This window comes from Lutra lutra, chromosome X (assembly GCF_902655055.1).
Source record: "Lutra lutra chromosome X, mLutLut1.2, whole genome shotgun sequence".
NCBI classification, from domain to species: domain Eukaryota; kingdom Metazoa; phylum Chordata; class Mammalia; order Carnivora; family Mustelidae; genus Lutra; species Lutra lutra.
Window position 1 is genome coordinate 58,294,592 of NC_062296.1, and position 26,037 is coordinate 58,320,628.

Here is a 26,037-nt window from a genome sequence, read left to right on the forward strand (position 1 = left end):
TGCCTACTTGTGATTTCTCTCTGTCAAATAAATAAATAAAATCTTTAAAAAAAAAAAAGCATTCATATTTAAAAAAAACAAAAACAAAAACAAAACAAAAAAACCCTCCAGGGGCGCCTGGGTGGCTCAGTGGGTTAAGCCGCTGCCTTCGGCTCAGGTCATGATCTCGGAGTCCTGGGATCGAGCCCCACATCGGGCTCTCTGCTCAGCAGGGAGCCTGCTTCCTCCTCTCTCTCTGCCTGCTTGTGACCTATCTCTCTGTCAAATAAGTAAATAAAATCTTAAAAAAATAAAATAAAATAAAATAAAAAAACCTCCAAAACTTTTGTTGGGTACAGTAGGGTATATTTATAATTTCAGTTCTCCAACATCTTAGCTAACAATGTAGTTAGCCATTAATGAGAGAGGGAGGAGGAGAGGGAGAGAGGGGAAAAGGGGGAGAGGGAGGGTGGGGAAGGGGGAGGGAGGAAAGGGGAGAGAAACCACCTAAGCTATTATCTTCGCTACTGATTTACCCAACGACCTTTGGTAAGTGCACTTCTCAAACATAATGAAAATGTTTATAATGCCCTCAGAGTCCCCCCCATGACACTACAAAATCCGTACTGCATTAATATACTCACATGACTCCAAACAGAATGAATGATGTAAAAGAGTGTATGTTTAAGTGATGCCTGATCTAAGCCCTTTGGACTTTGCGACTTGAGATAGGATCCATTTCCTTGGTGATTTTAAATGATCCTAAGGTTTTGTCTTATTAGCCTGATGAAATCACGATTTTGGGGTAGAGTCCAAGGCCCCAGAGTTCTCTTTGGTCCCTGGTATTGACATGAATCATGAATCTGTGCTTCTAAACATTCAGTTCCTCCCCCCTCGCTCTGTCCTTTCCCCCCATCACCTTGTTGCTTAAAATTTTTTAAATATGAAAGGAACATATGTAAGATTTTCTAAAACCCATATGTCAAATTAAGAAATTATCACACTGACAGCAGTTAGCAGTTTGCATAATTTAATGAAAAAGTATTGGTAAAAAGGTGACATTTGAAAAAAGACTGAGTTTATCTTGGAAAACTGGACTATATAAGACAAAATGAAATAAAGATTAACAAAAGAAGGTTAAGAGGTAATACTTCAAACAACAGCAATATGTAGCAAATACATTTTGGGGCAGTTGAAATGTACACAGCTGAAGGCTCCTTCATTTACTTAGGAACATCCTGTAAAAATATCACAACTATATTTCCCTGACTGCAATGATTTTAGTCAATCTTCTCCCCATGGCATTACATACGGAATTTGGCTGAAGCACTTTTTCAAATGTTTGCTTTTCCTCACACTCACTCAGAACCAAAAGGCATGAAAGGACACAGGCTGTGGTACTGGCCTTGAACAGAAGGAGTTTAGAACACAGCTCCATTATAATGTCATTCCCAGGAAGGCATCAAATTCATAGCCACCCCAGCAGAACTCAGAGAAAAAGCACAGGAACCCAGTGCATACATACAGGAGACCGTCTTCCTCATTTGGATAACTCACTGCTGCTTCCATCTGAACAGAACACAGGATGCCTATGACACATGCTACGGCGCGTTCACACGCGTACACAGGCATAAAGGAAACGTTTGCAAGGTGTGGCCAAATGGGAGGCAAAAATGCAGAAGTTTTCCAAAAAGGAGGATCAGAGCAAAAGCCATGGAACCCACGAACAAGGCTGCAGGAACGAAAGCGGGGAGAGGAAAAGGGCTGCATTTCCCATGTCGGTGGAGAACAGAGGAGCCCCGGGCTGCCTGGCACCTACTGCAGCGGGGCTGTCTGTCCACCAGCAAGCAACGTGAAAATCTAAAAATGGCCTCTTGTCTGAAAACTCCCACTACACTTTCCCAAACTAGAAGAAAGAGAATATTAATTTAAGGCTAAGAAGAAAAGAGAGCAGAGAACTATAGTTGGCTTCACATTTTAAAAACTGTAACATTTCCCCCTTCTTTAAATGGGAAGTGGACATGTTTTATCCCCCCCACACGTAATTATTCTCTTCCTCCCAGAAATAAATCAAGGCTGATCGTTTGGGAACAGGGTATAAGCAACTTCTGAAAAATGGCTCCAGCCTTTTTGTTTGGGAAACTGCCTCGGATTCAAAGTTGGTAGAAAGCTAAATTATATCCATGTGTTAAACACATGCTTTCAAATTCTGTTTGACAATAAAAATCTGTTTCAAAATTAAAGCAGGTAAGAATACTTAACCTCTGTGCATTTTACTATATTTTAATTATACCTCAATAAAAATTTTATAAACATTAAAGCAGGTATACAAAAACTGTCAGCCAAACTTATTTAAGTCAAACTGATTTGAAAACAGTAACACAAAAGCCCTGACCTGGTACAAATCCCCCAGAATTGGTCTCACTTTGGGAAAGGCTCTGGGATCCTTCACAAATGCCTAAGCTGAGTGAATCAGAGCATTTTCCTTGGAAGTAGTACTTTTTTGTACCTTTGTAAACACTATCCACAAGTTAGCCTTTTATGCTTGTTAGACGGGTGAAGGAGTTACAAGTGCGTCCCCAACAAGCAGGTCTAGGAACAGGCACTGGACACTTAGAAGCATTAGGAGTATTGACTTGGTAAGGTAAGATACTGTGAAAGGAGCTCAACCTTGTGCAGAGCAAAGGAAGAGGGTAGTGAGTCTGACAGTATCTGAGATGTTGGTCCCCGGTCTCTGCCCAAAGCGGGTTTCCAGATACCAGTGGAGTTAGAAACTGCCTACAGACAGGAGCTCTGAGAGTCACGTGCTGTAGGTTCGAAAAAGAAGTAGTTTTAGTGTCTGATAATCACGGTCTCTTGCAAATCCGTAAAGGACACAAGGACTCTTAATACGTATGTGCGTCAATGTGTTAATGTGACTGGAGAGCTGTCCCCAAGTATTTACTGAGCAAGTACTCTAGGCCCAGCTGTTCTCAACAGCCTCTGGCAGGAAAATTTCTGGATAATCTGTAATTCTTATAATGTGCTTGTGAAAATTAGACTTGAAACTGTTTCAAAAACTGCAACCCACTTCACTGTGGAGCATTTTATTCTCACTACAATCCCTCCTAACATATGCGAGAGTCCTTTTGGTGTGGGGGTTCTCCCCAGTGTACGGGGTAAAGGCAAAGATTAAGCTATTCTTGGAGGGTGCTGATCACCTCTGCATTGAACTGTGGGAAAGGGGATGCATCTTGCTTTTGCCGTGGCAATCCCGTCGAGAGTCGTGGGAAGGATTTTCCCTGTCTGAGCTAACTCTCCTGACCCTGACTTTCTCTTTATTCCCATCACTTTCTGCCTCTGAATCGCTCAGCTCCAAATCTGGGCAATACCCATCGTTTTCCTGATAGGGAGCTCTCCCTGCAGACCGCCTGACAAGCTGCTTGCCCCAGAGCTGCTCCTTGGGGTTAATATTCTTAGTTGGCTTTGCACAGCATTGGAGGTCCTCTGTGGTCCTCACCCACCTGTTGGTGGCCTCCTTAAAGGACCTGCTAAAGTGTTCCACGGTGGATTTTCTAAAGGTGCCCTGACTGGCCAAGTGGGAGCTGAGCATGGACTCCTGGTTACAGAACATCTCACTTGAGCTGTCTTTTTGGGTGACATCTCCAGACCAGCTGCCCTCCAGGCCGTTGGATTTGGCAAGCTTGGAGGTAGGCTGACTTTTCCCGTTCCCAATGGAAGACTGCCCATGCAGGGCAGCCTGAAGGACCAGAGGCTTTCCCAGCGACTGCCCGTGATAGAACTCTGGAGATGGAGCTCTCCAAGCAGGACTGGGATCCTTCGCTTCGCTCCTCGGATGGCTGAGACTGGCCAGCAGACGGTTACTCTTGCTCTCTAGCGGATGTCTCGGGTATGATTTCGTTCTCATGTCTAGTGACTCCTGAGGTGCCTGCATGCTCCTTACGCTGTGAACAGGGGAGCTGCTGGCAGGAGACAGGGCTCCAGGATCAGGCTCTTTGGAGCTGTTTCGGCAGTCTTCTGGAGCTGATTTGGGCATTTTTAACTTTAAGGTAATTCTCGGTGGTGGGTAAAACAACGAGTTTTCTGAAGCATTTGTCAAAGGAAGTCCTGAGAGCGAAAAGAAAGATTCATTTTAACAACTGATTGAAAGAATGGCGCATGTGCTCACTGTGGCCCAGAGGCCCCCGTAGCCGCCGTTCCAGACCTCGGATGAGCCCCGGCTGCTCACGGATTCGCGCCACTGCACAGAAGCTGGAAAACTCAATGATGCCATTGTTCACAGCGTGACTCTTAGCCTCTTCCCCTCTGCTCTCCCAGTCTGTAAAGGGATCCCAAAGGTGAGTGTGCCGCCTCCTGTACCCCCAGCTCTGTCCCTTCCGTTTCTGAAAAGAATGTCACTAGCCATGGTTTAGAACAGGGTCTGCCTGTGTGTGTGTGTGTGTGTGTGTGTGTGTGTGTGTGTGTATGCACGTGTGAGTACCGCACTTAGGATGTGTCTTAGAAAGACACTTCAGACCCTGCCCCCAATCTCTCCTGCCCTTCTCAAAGCAAGTCAAATATAAACCCTCAAGAACATAGCAAATGCTTTGGCGGATGAAGAGTAGGTGAATATGTGTTTTAACCCAGCAATAGTAGAAATGGTAGTGGGTGTCTTGAACCTAAAGTAATTTCTTGACTGTGAATGGCCATCACGGAGGTGTGGGGCAGGTTCTGCAGCGGCAAGGCCAGCAGAAAAGAATCACAGCATTCCCGCCCACGGCCTGCTCTGGGCTTGGCCTGGGGAGTACTGGGTGTCAGTTACCTGGTTATGTCATCCTATGGTCATATTTAGAACAGATCTTCCTTTCTCTATTACTTTGAATGCTCTGAAATCAAGAAAAGCACTACGGAACAACTCCTCCTTGCACAGGGACTTGACCTTTGCCCACGAGAGGACAACCAGTAGGTGCCCAGGTAAGACGTGTTCCCTCAGGGTGCATGGTGAATACTGACAGCTCCCATCTCCACCTGGGCGGCCGGGGGCAGGTGGGGGCAGGTGGGGGGCTGCCACCTGCTGGTAGCACAAGCAGTGATGCGACTGGTTCCCACTGATCAGAAGCCATGTGGTCTAGCAGCCCATCTCCTTGGCACGCAGGGCCCCCACCTCTGCTGTCCTTTCGTTTTTCTTGTCTTATCTGTCCCGGTGACTTTGTGGTTGAGCAGTCCTGCTCCCTCCTGCTATACCATTCTGCTGTGTCCTTACAAATAGCCCAGAGCCTTTGAGGCCTACCTGACATCTCATTTCTGGGTGTCACTCTTACTCTATGGCTGGCCCTTAGCTGGAGCTAGATTCTGTGCACCCTGCATAGTGACTCCTGGTTGGCCAGGCTCTGCCACCAACCTCTGTATTAAATGACGGTAGTACCGGGAAGTTACAAATGTCACCGAACATGACTGTCATTGCAGCCAAGCTCCCCATGCTTAGGGCACTGTTTCTCTCACCAAGTGGGCAGCATATCCTACAGGCAGGGACTCGGTCTTGCTGACCGCTCTACTCTCTAGCTCAGTTCTTACTTTACAGGGGGTAATCCACAAATAATCGCAAATTAGAGACAGAACCCAGATCTCCTAACTACTGGCTAAGGGTTTAACAGACTATCGTTAAGACGAGTAACCTTGGAATTAAATGTTTTCTGGAAACTAGGATTAGATCCTCTCCTAGTGATTTCTAAATGAATCTGATGGTTATAGAATACTTTCATGGCTTTGACCAGTGGCCCTTGATATCTCCCTCACACCTAGATTATCTGCCCTAGACCTGCAAGTCCCCCAACCCCGCCTGGGACCTCTTGCCTCGTAAGCTGACAGTGAAATGGGCCATGTTGTACCAGGGTTGGACTAGAGCAAATGAGATATTCAACAAGAATTTTAAAACATTTTTAAGTAAAACAGTTGACATAAAATTTTAAATTGTTAAAATAGGATGTAACCAGAGTCTATATTAGGACATCTTTACTATAAGGTTACCTGCAGCAATTTCCTGGTTAATAAGCTGGACTTGCAAACCGAAGATCTGTTCCTGTATTTTGTTCTGTGATAGTTTCAGCTTCTCTCGCCTGCTTATCATGTAGCACAGATTTCGGACCTGAAAGCCCAACCCGGAGCAGACAGAGATTTTTGTCATGTTACGTAAAACTGACAATTATAAATTGTTTAGCTAAAATGAAGACAACTAAAATCAAGCGGGGTACAGATGGGGGTGGGTGAGGAGAGAAGACAGAACACAGAAGTCTACAGGAATTCACAGAGCACATCAGTCAGGGGATCATGGGCCCCATATCAATCAGCGGCACAAGGGAGACGCTCCAGAGCGGCCTTCTGAAACCTACTCTCCCTGCGGTGTGACGGGCTCAGTGTTTACCAGCACAGCCAAGCTGGGAAGACCGGGTGAGGATTTAACATTTCAGTCTTCCCTTTGGATCCTCGAATAAAACAATGGCAATGCTGGATCCAGAATTTTCTAACGAGTGCTGAACCAGCACAGCAGGATAAAGGTCTGCTGGGAAGACTGAAGGTGGCTTTTTTTGCTCACACCTCCAGCTTAGCCAAATCTCCACAGTCACAACGGTGCAATCCTCACACCCCCATACTCCCCACCCCACTTAGACAAATCACCCTAACTTCCTCCCTGTGCCCCAGTTTATTCTTCTGTAAATAGGGCTAACAATAGTACTTTCTTCACAGGCATCATGTTAGGGTTAAATAAGTTAATATTTATGAAATGCTTAGAACAGTGTTGCCACACAGTAAGTGCTATAGATGTGTGAGTTAAATTTTCCAAGTGAGCCAGATCTAGTCCCTTCCAAATTCTGGTAGCAGTGAGAAAAACAAGACATCTCTATAATTATACTTGATTATAAAATTCTCTAGGGTAAACACAGGGCCAAACTTATCTTTGAATAAGTGAGTTAAGCCGAATTATCTGGTGTGGAGTATCAACCAGAGGCAATTTTGACCCCCCAAGAGGCATTTGGCAATCTGGAACCTTTTTTGGTTGTTACAGCTGGGGAGGTTGGGGGTGGGTATCTGCTACTGGGAGGAGGCCAGGGATGCTGCTGAGGACCTTACAGCATCCCCCACGACAAAAGACGGTCTCCCACAACGAGGACCATCCAGCCAGAATGTCAGCAATGCCAAGCCTGAGAAACTGATCTAGTTCTTTCCTCCACAAAATTCATTCTTTCGGCAGCCCATAGTCTCATGTGTCAGTAAAATATAGCTGAGCCAATTTAGGCTCAACAGTGAATAAAAACTAAGCCAAATGAGAATCTATTTCAGATATAAGGTTCATATGTAAGTGAGGGCTTTCCAATTCTCCTGAAATCGCCTGTCAAAAATTGAAACAGAGTCTCATGTTTGGGGCCACAGTGCAATCAGAAGATAAGCAAGGACACAGAAGCCCACACTGTAAATGAGCTGACCTTTAGAAAACAAGAGAAAAACTGGAAGCAGGGCCTCCATTTCTACGCAGACCGAAACCTAAACAGTAACCACAGCTGATCACCTTACCCTCTCTAGGTCTTGCCGGAGATGCATAAACATTCTCATGCGAGTGTGAATACTCTCCTCTTTTGGCTGCACCAGGCCATTTTCTTCATCCTGCTTCGGAGGAAATAATGGCTTATTGAAGTTACTTTTCCGCTTCAGTTTCCAGTAGTTGTAGATGAAGTCCACGGCTAGTGTGGGCAGCCCCAGCTCTGAGGCCACATCTTCCACGCGGACCAGGGAATAGAACTCCTCCTCTAGCTCCCGAAGCTTCTGTGCTCGCAGGCTGGTTTTCTCGCTTTTGGTCTGGCTCTGCTCTGCAGACCTGTGTAGGGGATACTCGGTCTCCCCGAGTTTCTGCCTATTTTGGCTGTGCTTGAGGCAATAGGACTTGAACTTCACTTCATCCCCCTCATCTAGGATGGTCTTCATCTCTAGGCTGTGCTCAAAGGCACAGGTGACATGGAAGGCAGTGATGCAGCTTTTCACAGAGCACTGTGGGAGGAAAAGATGTGTTAAGGCAGCAGGGCTGGGTGCAGGGGGAGGGCAACACAATATCCCTGGGCTTCAATTGAGATCTCACAGGAAGCAAAGCAAAGGCAGGGAGAAAACTGGTCCTAAATTGACCATGCAGTTGCTTTACAAGTAACTCAGGAAATCTGATTGTACAGAAAACAGAAAGAACAGAGGCAAAAAAAAAAAAAAATTCTAACTGTCCTTTAAGATTTCAGTCAAGCACTAAATTTTTCTGAAAGGTCTTCCTTGACCCCTCTCTGAAGAGTCGTGCTGTACCTTCTCTGTGCCCCCCACATCCCCTTATTATGTGTTTCTCTAATGGTACTTTTTGCACTGTACCTACAGTAGAGTAAAGGTCAAAAATCCCTGACTAGAGCTCTTAAAGACAGAAGCTGTGACATTCATCTTTGCATTGCCATCAACTTTTGAACAGGCAGGTGCTCAAGAAATGTTTCTAAAGAAAAGAAAAGAAAAGAAAAGAAAAGAAAAGAAAAGAAAAGAAAAGAAAAGAAAAGAAAAGAAAAGAAAAGCTTCTAAATAAACAAAAGAAAAAAACAAAAGTCAGTACTATTGCCAGAGCATCGACTGGTTCTAAAAAGGCCAGAGGATCTCCAATACCTACGTAGCCTAACATCTTGAAATTGTTCTTATGGAGGGGTGCTGTCCAACATGGTGGCCAATGAGCCACAAGTAGCTATTCAAACTTATATTAAAATTATATACAATTAAAAATTCAATTCTTCAGTCACATGAGCCACATTTCAACCATACTGGACAGCACAGATTTCCATCACTGCAGAAAGTTCTATGGGAAATTAGACCTACAGACAATCTGAGATTAAGTTTATAACATTCTGCTGTTCATCGACATAATACCTCTGTTAAGCAGCATGCACTGAGGATTCATTTGCAGGGCGGCAGAGGAGGAAGAAGCTGGCTTGGGACATACCCCTGAGTTCCAGTTTGTCTTAATTACCATGTGTTTTGATTACAATGCTACAGCTTTCCTTCCAAAGACTTTTAAATGCATGGGTGCATGTATATGCTTACACAGAGGAAGAAGGGAAAGCAGTGGAGGATTTGTTTCTAAAAACAGTGGGAATTCCCATGGTGAAAGCCAAATCTCAACTCTTTTGGAAGCCTGCATCTGGGCAGCAGACTGCTCAATTGCCTATTTGTTGGGTTTTTGATGACTAAAAATAGGAAATAACCTTGGATATGAGTAAAGACTAAAAAAATGCAAACCCTGACAGGTCTCCTTATAATAGATGGAGAAATTCAACACCTAAGATAACACTGGCAACCACCAAAGCTTTAATGGGGACAGATTCCATTTTGGCTAATTTTACAGGACAGAGAATTCCAGAGATGAAATATAATTCTAAGATTATCTTATCCAGCCTCACATTTATTATTGCTTGTCCTTCCTTCTAGAGTACCTGAAGTTCTACCTCTGGTGCCCCGCCCCCCCCCCCCCCAGCTCCTTCCACTTTTCAAGCAACTGATAATCTAGCCACTTAAACTGCATTCCTGAGACAGCCCACCCCAGCTTTGGACAGCTCTACTGGAGAAGTCTGTTACCTTACACTGAAATCTGTATCCTTAAAATGTCCATGTATTTGAAAAACTCTCATGAAAATGAGGATAATGAAAGCCAAAAATGCACTTTTATTTGGGCTCCTTTTGTTATCACTTGGCTAAGAAACTAGCCAGTCATTTAGAGAACACATAGCAAAAGGCATTCTTTAGCAAAAGATTAAAAGTGTTGGGCATAATGCTCTTTTGCTGTTTAGTAACTGATAAAAATATGGGAGGAGAAAGCAAAAGGGCTGTTTCCTATTCAAGGGGATGAATGTGTGACATAAAACTACTACTGATAGGGAAGCTAGGGGCGCCTGGGTGGCTCAGGTGTTAAGCATCTGCCTTCGGCTCAGATCATGAACTCAGGGTCCTGGGATTGAGCCCCGCATCGGGCTCCCTCACTCAGTGTTGAGTTTGCTTTTCCCTCTCCCTCTGCCTCCTCCCTCCGCCATGCTCTGTCTCTCTCTCAAATAAATAAAATCTTTAAAAAATGGAAGCCAAAACCAAACCATCTCAGGTCAAATTTATAGACATATGTAGAGACTTAACTATAAGTTACTAAAAATAAAAGTTGTGTACTTAGACGAAAAATGGAATGGCCTTAGGAAACTCTGCCATAAAATCCATTCAATTGCAAAAAAAGGTCATTCTATGATATTTATAGCTGAAGGTCTATATATTTTGATGGTAAAGGAGAAATGCCATGCAAGTTTTGGTGCCAATCAAATACCTCTCTACTTTTCTCCAAAAACATATACTTGGAACATTCTAGTAAACAAAATGCCTTTATATACATCTCATTTATTTCTACTGTAACCACTTAAGGTGACAGAGGAGGTATGATGATGCCCATTAAAATAAGAGGTTTATCGGGGGCCTGGGTGGCTCAGTGGGTTAAGCCTCTTGCCTTCAGCTCAGGTCATGATCTCGGGGTCCTGGGATCGAGCCCTGCATCGGGCTCTCTGCTCAGCAGGGAGCCTGCTTCCCCCACCTTCTCTGCCTGCCTCTCTGCCTACTTGTGATCTCTGTCTGTCAAATGAATAAAATCTTTAAAAACAATAAGAGGTTTATTGAGATATAGTTTATGTGCCATAAAAGTCACCAATTTTAAGTATACATTTCAACAGTTTTAGTATGTTTACAGAGTTTTGCAACCATCACCAGTACATAATTCCAGTACATTTCATCACCCCAAAAGAGAAATCTCCTGCCTACCTGTAGTCACTTGCTGTTTCCAATCCCAGTGTCAAGCAACCACTAATTTAACTTCTGTGTTTCTGTAGATGTGTCTATTCTGGACATTTCATATAGGAGAAATCATACAACATGTGGCATGTTTGTCTGTTTTTTTTCACTCAGGATGTTCTCAAGGTCCAACCATGTTGCAGCACATGTCAGAATTTCCTTCTTCTAAAAATGTGCTAAACAACGTTCCACTGTATGGATATACCACATTTGTTTATCCATTCATCACTTGATGGACATTTGAGTTGTTTCCACTTTTTGGCTATTATGAAATAATGCTGCCATGAGCATTGTGTACAAGTTTTTGTGTGGACATATGTTTTCATTTCTCTTGGGTAAGGGGCATTAAGGGATTAACCTTGCCCAAAGAAAGGTTGGCCCTGTGCCCCCAAGCTCCTAAGAGGTAACCTTTAAGCCTCTGGAATGTCCTGACTGATAAGAGGGTCTTTGTTTATCTGGGGTCCTTGGCCATGTCAGATAGTCTATGCTAAACAATGTGATTTATGGTGGAGGCTTTGGGTCACATGGGATCAGCCTGACCTCTGGAGGAACTGGAAACTATAGTTAGCCATGAGGGTGGTCAACTGTGTCTAAGCCACCAACTCCTGATAAAATTTCTGAATGCTAAGACCCTAGCTGAGCTTCCTTGTTTGGCAATACTCTGTGTATTATCACACATCGTTGGTGGGAGAAATAAACAGTGTCCACAAGACTCCGCTTGGGGAGGACAACTGGAAGCTCCATGCCTGGTCCCTCCTGGACCCTGCCCTATGTGCCTCTCCCCTTTGCTATTTTTAATCTGCATCCTTTGACTGTAATAAACCATACCACGAGTACAATGGCTTTTCTGAGTTCTGTGAGTCCTTCTAGTGAATTATTGAACCCAAGCATAGTCCTGGACACCTCGCAAACTGCAGGTGTATACTTTGAAGTGCAGTTGCTGGGCCATATGGTGATTCTACATCTAACCGGTTGAGGAATTGTCTACCTGGTTTCTACAGTGCCTGCATGTTTTACATTTCCACCAGCAAAGCACAAGGGTTCTGATTCCTCCACATTCTCGCCAATAATTGTTATTGCCAGCCTTTTTGATTATTATCACCCTAGTGAGTATGAAGCGGTATTTCACTGTGGTTTATTTATTTATTTACTTTTAAAGGAGGGGGGAGAAAGAATAATATTCTATATATTCTTCAGAAATTAGAGAAAAGAAAGGAATTAAGAGATATTTTGTCATTCCCCCCCCCAAATAGTGTGTCCTCCTCAAAAGGGAATGGCACATGCCTGGAACAGCAAGGACCTGGTGCACATGTCCTCAGCAGTTCCTGTCCCACTGCAGGACAGTGTCCATTTGGTTGTCTTTAATCCCAAATAATCTGTAAACAGACAACTGGGTGGTATCATAGCAATTTTCTCAAAACTCTGTCACTGACACAATGTCACAAATGGTTCAAGCAGCCTACAAAACCTACTCCAGCCATTGTATACTTAAACTCCAGCACCCACAGTGGCCACCAGCCTTTCTGACCTCTCATTCCTAAGGGTCTGCAAGGTTGGAGGGCAGATGTCACTTCAGTGTTATTTAACTTTTCCCAGGTTTATATCCAGCCTCCCTTAATAGACTACAAACTCCTGAATGCAGGGACCAGAAATGCCTTAGAACCAGAACAATCTGTACTGACAAAATTTGGAATATATGAAAAATATTAAGCACAGTCACTGGTAGGCATACTTGCATTTTGCCACTTGTTGAAGATTTTCATTTGTTTTTAAAGAAGTTCAATTTCCTCATCATCAAACTTCTATTAGCCTAACAGTAAACTCATAGCAGCCCACTGATTTACCCTGACTTCAATCTACTTGCATGTAACTTCAAATATGCCCACATCCCTCTACTTTCAAAAGGGACACTTATCTACTTCCAAATATTTGATGATTCTACTCAGTTTGGCTGGATGAGTGCTACAGCTTTCCATCAGCAAAGTCCAACAGACTCCAAGGAATAATAATATGAATAATTTAAAACAAGTACAACTACTATTACTGCTAACATTTACTGAGTATTTACTCAGTGTTAGGCACTGTGCCAAGCCCTTTACCACATTAAATTTTTTTTAAAGATTTTATTTATTTATCTGACAGACAGAGATCATAAGCAGGCAGAGAGGCAGGCAGAGAGAGGAGGAAGCAGGCTCCCCGCTGAGCAGAGAGCCCGACGTGGGGCTCGATCCCAGGACACTGGGATCATGACCTGAACCAAAGGCAGAGGCCCAATCCACTGAGCCACCCAGGCGCCCTCAAAGCTCACATTCTTAACCAGTGTTCTTTCTTTCTTCTCAAGGAAAACCTAAAGCCTCTAGACCTAGGTTGAGTGCAGCCTGAACATAAGACATATAAGGACCCTACAGGAATTCTGGAAGGCTAACAGTTAGAGGGACTGCGGCCAAAGTCTAGGCAAAATCCAGAGCTGTCTGGGGCATCTCATTTGAACCCAGTCTTTATGATCTAGTTCAGGATTATCGGAAGACTTCACGCTCAGGAAAAAGGTTCTAGCTCCCAGATATGGAAGATGTAGACACTGGCTGTGTTTAGACCCCAAACCCACCAGCTCTGGATTCTATCTTTCCCCAGCAAATGTCCCCAAATCAAAAGAAGACAGATACAAGTATTCCCACTTCTGGGAAACAGGAATAATAAACACAATTCACAAATAGTTAAGAGATCCATAAAGACTCAATAAAACAAAATACCCCAAATATGTTACTAACCACAAAGACTTAAAATAAACCCCCAAGAACAATGATGCTAATAAAACTTGACCCCTACTGAATTACTTTATTTGTTTACTATGTTTTTGATTCACATAGAGGGAAAAAGATGTCAAATTACTAATGAGTTTGGAATTAACTTTCCTTTGTGGTAGTTTAAAAGGAAGAAAAAGGTTTGGGTCTGTTTTCCCACAGGAAAACTAGGTATCAACCATGGAAAACAAATGCCACTCTATTAGTATAAGTAGAAGGTAGGTGAGAAAAGAATCACACACTTCAGAAGGTCACCTGACGTTCATTCCCCCTTCACCCGACGGGGAGGGTCTTCAATACAGCCTGGCACTCGCACTGCACCTCCTCAAACCACGAAATGGTCCCTCGCCTCTCCTCAGACCTCTGGGCCTCCCTCTCAGCTGATGGTCCTGCTTCCTACCTCACCGAGGAACCGAAAACAATCGAAAGAGCACCTCTGCGGGTCCGCACCAGCACGTGTGCCTAACACTGCACCTGTACTCTGCCTTCGGGGCTCCTGTCCTGGCCACTGCCTCACCGTGCGCTTCACCCACCCTCTCCCACCTCCTGAAAACCTCACTCCAGCAGTGTTTCCTTTCCATCGGGTCACTCCCTTTCATGCATACTGCGACGTTCTACATGCTAACAAGTGTACATGCATATTTGGTATTTCCACCATCTTGAAGACAAAGACCTCTTTACTTCACTTTTCTGAACTGTTCTTACTCCCTTCTTCGTCCTGACCACTGGCCATGCAGCTTTTGCCATCACTAGTGCACCTAAATGGTTCCTCCCAATGACCAATAACCACACTGCTCAATTCAGGGCTTAGTCTCTCCTCCTCATCCTCAGTGGCATCTGTACACCACTGATCTTTTCCTTCTCTTTGAAATGATCTCTTCTCTTGAGTTCTAAGCTGCTACACACTCTCAGTTTTCCTCCTGGCTTCCTCATGGTCTCCTCTTGCTGCTTCTTCCTGTTCTACTGGACTTCGTCACGCTGCAGTGCTTCCAGGCCTACTGCTCGGTACTGTTCTACCTACATTCACTCACTCGGTGATCCTACCCAGTCCAGGCTAAAGCCATCTCTAGGCCAGTGGCTCCCAAATGCGTGTCTGCAGTCCGGAGCTTCTCCCAGACTCCAAACTCACACAGATAGCTGCCAGCTTGACATTTCCACTAGGATGTCAAATAGACATCTCAAACTTAAATGTCTAAAACTGAACTCATCAGCTCTTCCCCCAAATCTGTTCTTCTGCAGAGTTCTCTATTTGGTTTATGGCACCTTCATCCTTCCCACTATTTGGGTCCCAAACCTGGAGGCATCCCCAACACCTATCTTTCTCTCACACCTCATATCTGATTCACAGTCAATCCTGTTGGCTCTACCTTCAAGATTCATCCAGAATCTAATCACTTTTCACTATCTTCAGAGCTACTATTCTAGTCAAAGCCACCACCCTCTCTCAAGGATTACTAGAATAGCCTCCTAGCTGCTTTTCCTATTTCTAACCCCCCCAATCTATTCTAAATACAGCGGCCAAGGCTTATTTTTTATTTTAATCATTTACCATGGAAATTTAAAAACCTATATAACAGGGGCACCTGGGTGGCTCAGTTGGTTAAACAGCTACCTTTGGCTAGGGTCATGGTCCCAGGTTCCTGGGATCAGGCCCCATGTTGGGCTCCCTGCTCAGCAGAGAGCCTGATTCTCCCTCTCCCTCTGCCTGCCACTCTGCCTACTTGCACTCTCTCTCTGTGTGTCAAAGAAATAAATATAATCTTTTAAAAAGCAAACCAAAAACCCTATATAACAGCACAGAGAATACTAATCATGACCCCCATATAGCAATCAGCCAGCTTCAATAGTAATTAATGTATGACCAATCTTGTTTTATCTTTAACCCCTATAGTAGCTTGCCCCCAGATGATTTTGAAGCGATTAGACATCATATCATTCTAAAGAGTGATTCTCTTACAAACACAAGTCAAATCATGTCACTTGCCTACTCAAAGCCCGTCAGTGGCTCCCCCTTAAACTGAGAGTAAAAACAAAAGCTCTCATAAGGACGCTGGAAGCCCCACACCAGGGGCTGGCAGACTATGGCCCGCAGAGCAAATGCAGCAGCTGTCTTTGTGTGGCCCAAGAGCTCAGAATGGGAACTAAGGCTCTTTTTACATTTTTAAATGATGTAAAAAATAAAAAGAATACTTCATGACACGTGAACTAACAAATCGGCATTTTAGAGTCCGTAACGTTTAACTGGAATACAGCCACGTCCATTTGCTTAAGTACTGCCTGTGGCTGTCTCTGTGCTCAAGGCAGAGGTGAGTGGTCGTATCACAGAATGTATGACCTGCAAAGCCTAAAATATTTATTTGCTGGCCGTTTACAGAAAAAAAACCCGCCAACCCCTGCCTTAACCAGTCAAGTTCCCATATGATCTCTCTTGATAGTCTCTTCTCACACACTCCACTCTAGCCTCACTCACTGGCCTCTTTCTGTCACTCAAACAGGCCAGACACACTCCTATCTCTGATCATTGGCTGATCTCTCTGCCAGGAATATTTTTTACCCAAAATATCTGCATTGTTTTCTCTTACTTTCAAGTCCTTCCTCAAATATCTCCTCTACCACGAGTACTACTCTGACCACTCTATTTAAACCTGTAAAGCACTCCGCCTGACCCACACTACTCCCCATCTACTGACCATACTCCACGTTTTTCCTTCCTATAGCACTTCCCATTTTCTCATGCACCATTTAGTATCTATTCCTTGTTCTCTACTTCTCCCAACTCAAACCCAAGTTACGTGGCACAAGGTTCTTTGTTGGCTTCGTGATAAATCCCAAGTGTCTAGAACAGTGCCTGGCACACAACCAGGCACTCAAATATTTGTTGAATGTATGTAATTCTTTATAATAAAACATTTAAGAGTCTTAATTTGGTAAGATCTTTAAAAATGCAGACTCTATACTCTAAGTAATAAAAGTAGGAGCCATTGACCTGCAGATGAAAATCCTACTCCAGAATGCTTCCTCCAATCATCTGTCTGTCCATCCATCAATCTACTATTTACTGTCTGTTCGCCATGTCAGGGGTGTGGGGGATCTAAGGATGAAACAATCTGAGCTTAGAGTCTACTAAGGAAGATAAATCTCAGATAAATAACTCAGACAGTGTGGCAGAATGTGGTAACGTGGGGCTGTAATGCAAACTCGAGTCTGCTAAGGTCAAGGCTAGTGTTTTCTTTTACCACAGTCATGCTGCCATTTATTAACTTGTCTAAAAAAATCATCCTTTAAAACAGAAAAGATAGGGAGAAAAATGAAGGTACTACGATAATGAAAGTAAGTAAATCAGAGGATGTAAGTTCAATGTGCTGTTATAAAATGGCTAATAATGGGGCGCCTGGCTGACTCAGCCGGTGGAACATAAGACCCTTGATCTTGGGGTCATGAGTTTGAGCCCTACACTGGGTACAGAGATAACTTAAAACAATTTTTTAAATGGCTAATAATTATAAAAACATGGAAAATATTTCCTTTTCTTAGTGGGGAGAATAAATATTATAAACAAATCTATGATATAATTAAATATGGATGTATTTATTTAATAAACATTAATTGAGCACTGAAAATGGGCAGGCATTCCCCTTTGTGGTAGGGGAAATCCAAGGAAAAATGACACAACCTTGGTCCCCAAGAGGCTCACATATGAGGAGCAACCAGGATAGAACTCAGGGAAACCTATACAGGCAATGTGTTAAGATCCTGTGGGATTAGTGTTCCCTTAAATTTTTTTCCTTCGTAACTGCTGTGCTTAAATAATATCAATAGGAAAAAAAAAGTAAAAAAAAAAAAAAAAGGCAGGACAAAGTATCTAATTCTGTCAGATGTAAAAAATGAATTTAAAAAATTAAAATGGTCTTTGGGGTCCAGATTGTATTCTTTAAGTACCATTTCTCAGCGAAAAAACCATGTTTACTTGGAGGAGTGGTTGATCCCAGGTCTGTAGCAAGAAATCTACAAGATGAGCCAGACAGCAAGAAACCTCAGGAAACATCCAGAGATGTCCCTAAGCGATGACATCACATGGCTCGTTTTCTGTGAAGAACCTTAGCAGGCAAACCTAATTCTAACCAACCTGTAGCTCCTCCTATGCAGGAGGCCTGGAGAGTAGAAGGGTCAACCCTTCTGCCTTTGCCAGAGGTAACTGGCCTCTCCCAGTCTCATCCACCATCCCCCAACCGCTGCCGTTGGGTACGGGAGCTACTACTTTCACTTCATGCAGCTGAATTCCTGTACCCAAGATGTCTCAGAAAACTTTACTTGCACTACCATATACAACAAGTGTGTCTGTGAGAACGACTTTCAAACCTATCTACCAGGATTTATACATTTAGCTACATCTTTCCCTACCAAAATGAGCTGTACTTAGTCCAGCAACAGAGTCATTGCTTAAATCATCCTGAAACCTGAGTCTATCCATAGTTAGTGGGTGAGCTTCACAGGAACGTGGGCCTGGTTGTTTTAGTTATGGCTTGTTTCTAACCAAGATGGTATCATCTAGCTTCAGAACTCACCTAATTCATCAGCAAAGGACCCAGATTAACTACCACTGTGGACGAAAGGCCTATGCTGAAGCATCCAGAGGCAATGTCTAAAAAAAATGGCTTCAGGAATGGTCTGTACAATGGCAGAGACCTAGGAATGAGTGGGAAGCTTCCCGAGTAAACTTCCGGTTAAGAGGCAACTAGCACTGGGAGTTTGAGTCTGGCCAATTCAGTGGGAGCCCACCCCACCACTTCTCTTGGTGACTTACCTGAATACAAGCCCCTGTCTTCAACTTGCACAGGTTGCAGACTAAGGCCCATCGACTGGGTGGGATGTGGGAGACCTTTGTGATTGGTTCCATCCTCTCAGGACAAGCAATGCTGACCTACAAATGAAACACCACCATAAGGTAGAGTCACCAAGACATTCCAGAAGTACCATTCGCAAACCACAAATGATATTACATGAAGCTCAGAACATCAAAACAATGAGGTAAGCCACATCTCTGAAGGTTACTATGGAACCAAGAATAAATAAAACCTGTCTCTAGCCACTGCTCAGGCCTTTGATCATTTCCAGTAATATAAATGATTCATATACAGAATGAGAGGGCAGGAGTGGAGACGGAGAATGGATACATTAATGAATCCAAGATATCTACACTTTACTTGGGAACCAAAGAAAGCCACCAAGGAAAGGAATTAACATTCACAAAATCTAGCGTCTATTATATGTTAGAGATGTTGCAACATGCCTTGTTTGGTCCTTTAATCGACTAAGGATAAAAAACACGCAGTGACAATCCTTTCAGTTTACAAAGAAGCGTGACATTGTTGGAAAGTAGCAGCAATCTGGACAATGAAGAGGTTGGAGCACATAAGTAGGAAGGATGAGGATGATAACATTTTCAAACCACAGCCTTTTAAATCATGTAACTGTTATCAGTTTGCTCTACTCTTTCAGCCAAAGTAGCTTCAAAGTGAAATCAGACTTTGGGAGAGAACTAAAAGGAAAGGCAGGCTTTTAAAAGAAGATGGAAAACTTTTTTTTTTTTTCTTTCCATAGGAAAATAAGGGGTTAGGCAACTTCTGGTAAAAAGTGTCCCCCCACTTACAAATGTGTACAGGAGTTTCTAAGAGAGCCACAACTTTAACAAAGAGAGAAAGACTGCTGAATAAAGCTAGTTAAACTAGTACAAGTTCTACCCACATCAAGAAACCAACAGTAGAAAGATCACAGCAATCTTGAGCAACCCCAAAGGTACTAAAAACCCTAAGACAAAGTCAATAGATAAGAAAGCTTCTTTTATCTAAGGCCTCTTCAGGAGTCATGTTCTAAACTCATTATGCTGAGAGAGACTGCTCTATAGCTGGGGCATTTGCTGTAGAAAATCACTCTCAGGCCAGAAACCCAAGAGTTCATGTCAGTCTATAAGCTGGACAATCTTGTACAAAAAAGAAACCACTGCTCAAATTATTTTTAAAAACACTTCTCTATCCGTAAGAATACAATAGTATTTATTGTGGACAGTTTAACTCTGTGTGCTTGAGCTTGACTCTTAGTAGTTAACTCCCCTGGAACTGCCATTAACAAGAATAAAGCCAGGGAAGTTTTAAAAGGGGGATGAATTATCAATACGGTATCATCAGCTCTCCCATGAGCTGAATTCTGAAGTCTCTCTTGCCCTGCAATTAAACTGCCCAACAAATTTGCTGGCTTAGATAGGGGTTGGGGAAAGAGGATGTGAGTGGGATGTTCAAGCCGATTTAAAGAAAAAAGACAGCCATAAGAAGTAAGGACAAGTAACGTTTGGAAGCCCTCTTTAATCAACTGAGTGTGCACAGAGCCCCTTATAAGATAACAGCAACTGAAGGACCAGATTAAATAATGAGCGATGGAATTCTGAATAAAGAGGCTCTTAGACAAACATTGAGTCCAAGCTCTAAAAAGAGCTTCAAAAATCAAAGGGCATATGGTTTTGCTTACTTGTGGAGTATAAGGAACAATACGGAGGATGCAGGGAAATGGATAGAAGTGAGCTGGGGAAAACTGGAGGGGGAGACGAACCATGAGACACTGTGGAATCTGAGAAACAATGTGAGGGTTTTGAAGGGGCGGGGGATGGGAGGTTGGGTGAGCCAGGTGGTGGGTATTAAGGAGGGCACGTATTGCATGGAGTGCTGGGTGTGGTGCATAAACAATGAATACCAGAACACTGAAAAGAAATTTAAAAAAATTTAAAAAAATTAAAAAAAAAAAAAATCAAAGGGCAACCATCGCAGTGGGTGAAAGAGCTATTGCTAGCCTAATTTGGAATAGCCTGAAACTGGAAACAACTGAAATGCCCATCAAAGGAGAATGGATAAATAAATCCTGGTATATCCATATAACAGCACACTACTCAAAAACAGAAATGAGTGAGTGTTGATACACACTACAACATGGAGTGCTAGGCAGACAGAAAACAGTGCATACTGTATGACTTCATTTATATGAAATTAAAAAACAGACTAACTAATCTATAGTGATAGCAACTGCAATGGTAAATAGGGACCCAGATAGGGACTGAAAAGTGGGTATGAGGGAATCTTTTGGGTTGTTCTGTGTCTACTTTTGGGGGTGTTCCAAGTCTTGGTCTGGGTTGTGGTTACAGATAGGTGTAAAAATTCATGAAACCAGACACTGTATTTGGTATTTTAAGGTAAGTTTTGCCTTGGGCGCCTGGGTGGCTCAGTCAGTTAAGCATCTGCCTTTAGCTCAGGTCATGATCCCAGGCTCCTGGAATCGAGTCCTGCATCGAGCTCCCAGCACAGTGCGGAGCCTGCTTCTCCCTCTGCCTCTGCTCCTCCCTCTCTCAAATGAATAAATAAAATCTTTTAAAAAAGAAGGTAAGTTTCACCTTGAAAAAAATCTGCTCACATCCTGGTCTTTCGTGCCTCTCTTCTCATACGAATTTATCCAGTAGCACTGGTCTCCGCACCTATATGTTAACTGGCACGGGCTTACCTGCTCACTTACATCTGAGAAGGATGTGAGGGAGCACAAGTGAAAGCACTATCACCTCAGAAACATGGGCAGGCATGAAGCATCTCCATGGAGCCCCAGCAGGTCTGAATGTTGGGGAGAAACAGGGGCCCCCTTGGAGCAAATGGGCTCACAGGCCTGGATGAGTTCTTACCTCTGGAATCCACAGGGCACAGCTGACATGAGCCCATTTAGTCCCTGTCCTGGTAGTTTTCATGGCCCCACCTTTCTTTGGACATAACAGACATTGCGGATGAATGCCCAGGACGCAGGAACGACACAGCCAGCTGCCTTCTGGGACCTTGAGGATGCCATAGCAGGCCTGGAGGCACGAGGAGGAGGGGGAAGCATGGTTAGCATCTTCTCACCAAGACTGATGTCTGCTCTGGTACACAGTGACAGAGTACCCTCTGCTTTTAGGAGAAAGAGGCAAATAAGGCCCAACAAGCTCATATCTAGGATTTTGTAATTTTAAAACACTCAAAAAAAAGGTGGCATCTGTTCTAAGATCAGCATGTCTGTTTATGAAAACTGACTTTTTAAGGACAAAAGAATAAGACTAGAAGGAAATATATACAAAGGCTGGCCCAACTGTTATCTGAGTTTGGGGATTACATTCTTTCTTTCTTTTTTGCCTCTGTTTTCTAAAGTTTCTTCAATGATTATATATTATATTTAGTCTGTCATATACTTACTGAATAACTTCTACAAGTCATGCACTGTTGTAATCAAGAAAAAAGTGTTAAGAAGGAAACAGAAGGAAACTTCTGAGCAGCAAATGAGCTAACGTTTAAAGAGCTTAATAGAGTCTGGCGCATAAAAAGCACTCAGCAAATCACAGCAATTACTTGCTTGGGTTGAAAAAAAAGGGACTTGTGAATGAATCCTGAATTGAATAGAATATTAGACTAATCAAAATACTCCATAATGAGCTCTGGGAGCTGCTTCAAATCCTTTATGGAATGAAGTTAGACAACTAAATGAATTGCTGGGGGAAGGGACATTAGTTTGGGAAACATTCTAGACTTCCTTTTCACTACCTCCAATCTTGCCCAACTTTCTCCTCCTTACTATTCTACTCTCATCATTAAGGACTAAACCTGGGGACTACCTGGCTCCCCATGTCGCCTGGTATACTTTCCACCACTGACTAATTCATCAAGGCAGCTTCAAAATCTGTGCCTACCCCAGGAGGTTCACCCACAGCTTGGATTCATGTTCCAACAGTTACTATGTTCCAACATGTTACCCCTGAACTGGCGCCTTTTTCAAACTATCCAAATCACCACCATGCTTCCCAGCTTCCAGATCCAAAATTCCTGTACTCACATTATCTACTTCCCTTTGTCTACCACCCCTGAGGCATGCTAGTCCTCCCTACAGAGTGGCCCTTGGGCTCTGACCTTCCTCTCCATCCCCACCACACCTGCTCCATCCATCCAAGTCCTTATTGTGTTATGCCTGGATTGATTTATTCCTAAATTCTCTCCTGCCCCTTTCACACCTTCAATCCTCCTCCTATTTGGCTGCCATGTTCTTCTTACTAAAACAAAGATTTTATTCCACTGCACAGCAACAAACCCTCTAGAAATTCCTTCTGTTCTCACCCTCACCCTTGTCTAAACCACAGGCTGGCAAACTACTGCTTGAGGCCTGTTTTGGAAGGCTAACAAGCTAAGAATGGCTTTCATATTTTTAGAGTGATGTTTAAAAAAAAGAATATGTAACAGAGACTGTATGTGGCTCTCAAAGTCTAAAATATTTACTATTTGGCCCTTCAAAGAAAAAGTCTGCTGGCTTCTGATCTAAAGCCTGACGCTCCTCACCGAGCCGTGTGTGTCTGCACCACTTCTTGACCCCTGCCCTCTACTCAGCATGGCTTCCCCCTCACCAGGTCCGTGGTTGGCAACATGTACTCTTCTCGACTTTAGCTGTTACATTTCATCTCTTCAGTAAGACTGTAAGGTCACTGAGGGGAGGTCATTTACCATCAGTTTATCTGGAATGCTTTCTATGCTGAGATCAAATAGGCGGTTTGGTAGAACAGATTAATTTAGGTCAAGAACTGAAGCTGAACTCCGACCAGGCCGCTCTTACAACAGCAGGGCGTCATTCTGTAAGGTTCCTGACCCCCAAAGTTTTCTTTCTCTGAGGTCCAGAAAGTTTGCTAGGAAACGAAAGCAAGCTTCCTCCTAAAACAGAACCTCTTTCAGACCAGCAGAAGAAAAAAAAAAAGTGGTTCTAGGAATACCGTTTATCTCCTGGCCCTTCCATGGGGCAGAAAATAATCTACTGAGCCCTTATGTGGACTTATTCACGGTCATAGGCTCATAGAAGCTAGTAATTCATAGCAGTGGTTCTCAATTTCTTCTCGACCACAACATGATGAGGGCTGCGGGCTCTTGAGAAAATTCCACAAATGCACAGATATATATATATATATCTACGAAAACACCCAGCAAATATATAATTCCAGGGGGTTAATAAACTCAGTGCCAAACATATATGACAGATATAAAAAACTATGAGCATGTACCTTCAGACAAATTAATTTAGGCCTCAGTTTGAGTGTTCAATACCTGGGCTAAGAACCAAAAATGGAACCTACAAAGGGATTTAGAAGGCTCCCAATTTTCGCATTTTTAATCTTAAAATCTCAAGTCTAACGATGTAAACCTCTCTTCTAAAGTACTGAAACAAATGTGTTATAGTCACAGAGGAACAAACATTTGACATAATGTGGTGACAGTAAGGAAGTAAAGTTATGTTTAATAAATAGAGATGTCAGTACGTTCCCGATTCTGTTAAGGAGTAAACCAAATCCTCCAAATCATTTTAAGTCACTTTTCAGCCATCAGAGGGAGCTCTAACCTAAGTATCACGTTAGAAGTCAAGTGAATGTACTCACTTTGCAAGAAGAATCTCTTTTATATGAAACTTTATGTGGCACCAACATTCAGCCATAATACATACCAGCTTACATTCTGCAAGGCCTGGTCAGGGGTTACTGTCATCACTTTCTATGTGAGGAAAGCACGTCATTTATAGTCATTACTGGATATGTTTTCAAAACAAATACTCTTTGAGGAGAATTATTAAGCTACATTTCATTTTTTTAGTCAAGGAATCTGAAAAATAATTCCTTAATATTTGGTTCCAACTGTGAAGAACAGCTACTAAAAATATATACAGATGACCTTTGTACTATTTTCCCTTCAAGGCTACAATCATTTATCTGAAAACCCTAGGATGAGAAACATAAGGAAATTCAGAATTGCTCAGATCTTAGGAAAGTAGTGAATACATATGTGGTATATTACCTAGACCTCAATGGGACCAAGGACAGTACCACATTATCAAATACATTACATTTCTCTAGCAAACTATATAAGCATTTATACAAAATGGCATAAAGACTATAAGGAGCCTCGTATTGGGTGAGTTCTAGTATTGTCCCTAATCAGTTTTGGTGCCAGACTGAAGCAAAACCTTGCAGTTTTCAGAGCTTCTGAAATTTTTGGAATTGTAGAGGAAGGACTGTGGACCCATATTATCAAATATTTAAGTTCATACTAACACAAAATTTCCTGTCTTGCTAAAGATGTGACATAAATGCCAATAACTGATAGAGTGAAGAGAAAATTTTGAAGTTCACTCTTTTTTAAAGGAAACAAGCAAAACGAAGAAGATCCAATTGGTTACAGAATAATTTTGAGTACCTTACTGAGGTTTAGGTTGGGTGGCCCAGGTGATTTAAATAAAGTCGTAAGCCCTGTTTTTTTTCAATCTCCTGTGTTACCTAATCATTTTATTTATTAAAAAAAATTTTAAGTAATCTCTAGGCCCAACATGGGGCTCAAATTCATGACCCCAAGATCAAGAGTCACGTGCACCACTGACTGAGCCAGCCCAGTGCTCCACTGCATTACCTAATCATTTTAGTCAATTTCTGGCCAGAATGATCTTTCTAAAATACAACTCACAGCCTTCAGGGTTGACAGGACAAAGCCGAAGTTCCTTAGTCTGTCAGTGAAGGCCCGTCACCTGTGGCTCCTGTGTCCCTCTCTACCCTCACTGTCCACCCTCCTCTACTCTACCCCACTCCCTTCTGCAGCTCTGAACAGCTCCAGAGTTCCCTCTGATACACTGTGCCTACTCTCACTACCTGCCTGAATTGTCCTCTTCTCTGCCTGAACATACCCTGCTGCTCTTTGCGGCATTTAGATTCAGCTTGGATGCCACTTAGAAGTTGTCCCTGATCCCCATCCGTCCCATGCACTTTCACAGCAGCATGGACTTCTAGCTATGAAAACACCCAGCATACTGTGCTAACTGGGCAGTATATCCTTGTAGCCCCTATACCAGACTCTGATGACCCCGAGGGCAAAGATCATGTCTGCCTCTTCGTCACTGACTGTGTCTTCAGCATGTGGCATAGTCCTGGCACATGGGATGGTAGATGGTGTTGCATACCTATTTGCTAGATAAATTAATAAGATAAATGAAACACAAAACAGGTTCAGGAGAGTGAAAAATTACTTAGGGGAGTTCAAGAAAAGATTTAAATCAAATCCTGGAAGTCCTGTAGATTTTTTTATAGCTGAAGGTGGAAGAAAACATTTTAAATTGGAGTGTGGTCAAAACACGGAGACAGGACAGTGTCAGGAATAGTCATCACTGCCCCCTTAAGTAAACTTATTTTGCTGGAGCATAGGGCTTATGAGGGGAAGAAAAGGAAAGAGCTGAAAAGAACGTTGAAATCATCAACATCATCATCATCAATTAAAAAGGCACTATGGTGGAAAGGATGACAAATAAGTAGCTGTAAGCG

General features: G+C 43.0%; 1 protein-coding gene across 8 annotated transcripts in view; it reads right to left on the reverse strand.

Moving 5' to 3' along the window:
* Positions 1 to 998: 998 nt before the first annotated feature.
* The window catches only part of JADE3 (jade family PHD finger 3), a 134,393-nt gene continuing 109,354 nt past the window's right edge, over positions 999 to 26,037 (reverse strand). For all 8 annotated transcript variants that reach the window (XM_047714986.1, XM_047714984.1, XM_047714991.1 and 5 more), the window contains 5 exons: positions 21,361 to 21,528; positions 18,451 to 18,567; positions 7,528 to 7,998; positions 5,986 to 6,103; positions 999 to 4,086 (listed from right to left, as the gene is read on the reverse strand). In XM_047714986.1, coding sequence (XP_047570942.1) covers positions 3,176 to 4,086; positions 5,986 to 6,103; positions 7,528 to 7,998; positions 18,451 to 18,567; positions 21,361 to 21,528 — 1,785 coding nt within the window. In that variant the 3' untranslated portion in view covers positions 999 to 3,175. The remainder of the gene's footprint in view (positions 4,087 to 5,985; positions 6,104 to 7,527; positions 7,999 to 18,450; positions 18,568 to 21,360; positions 21,529 to 26,037) is intronic.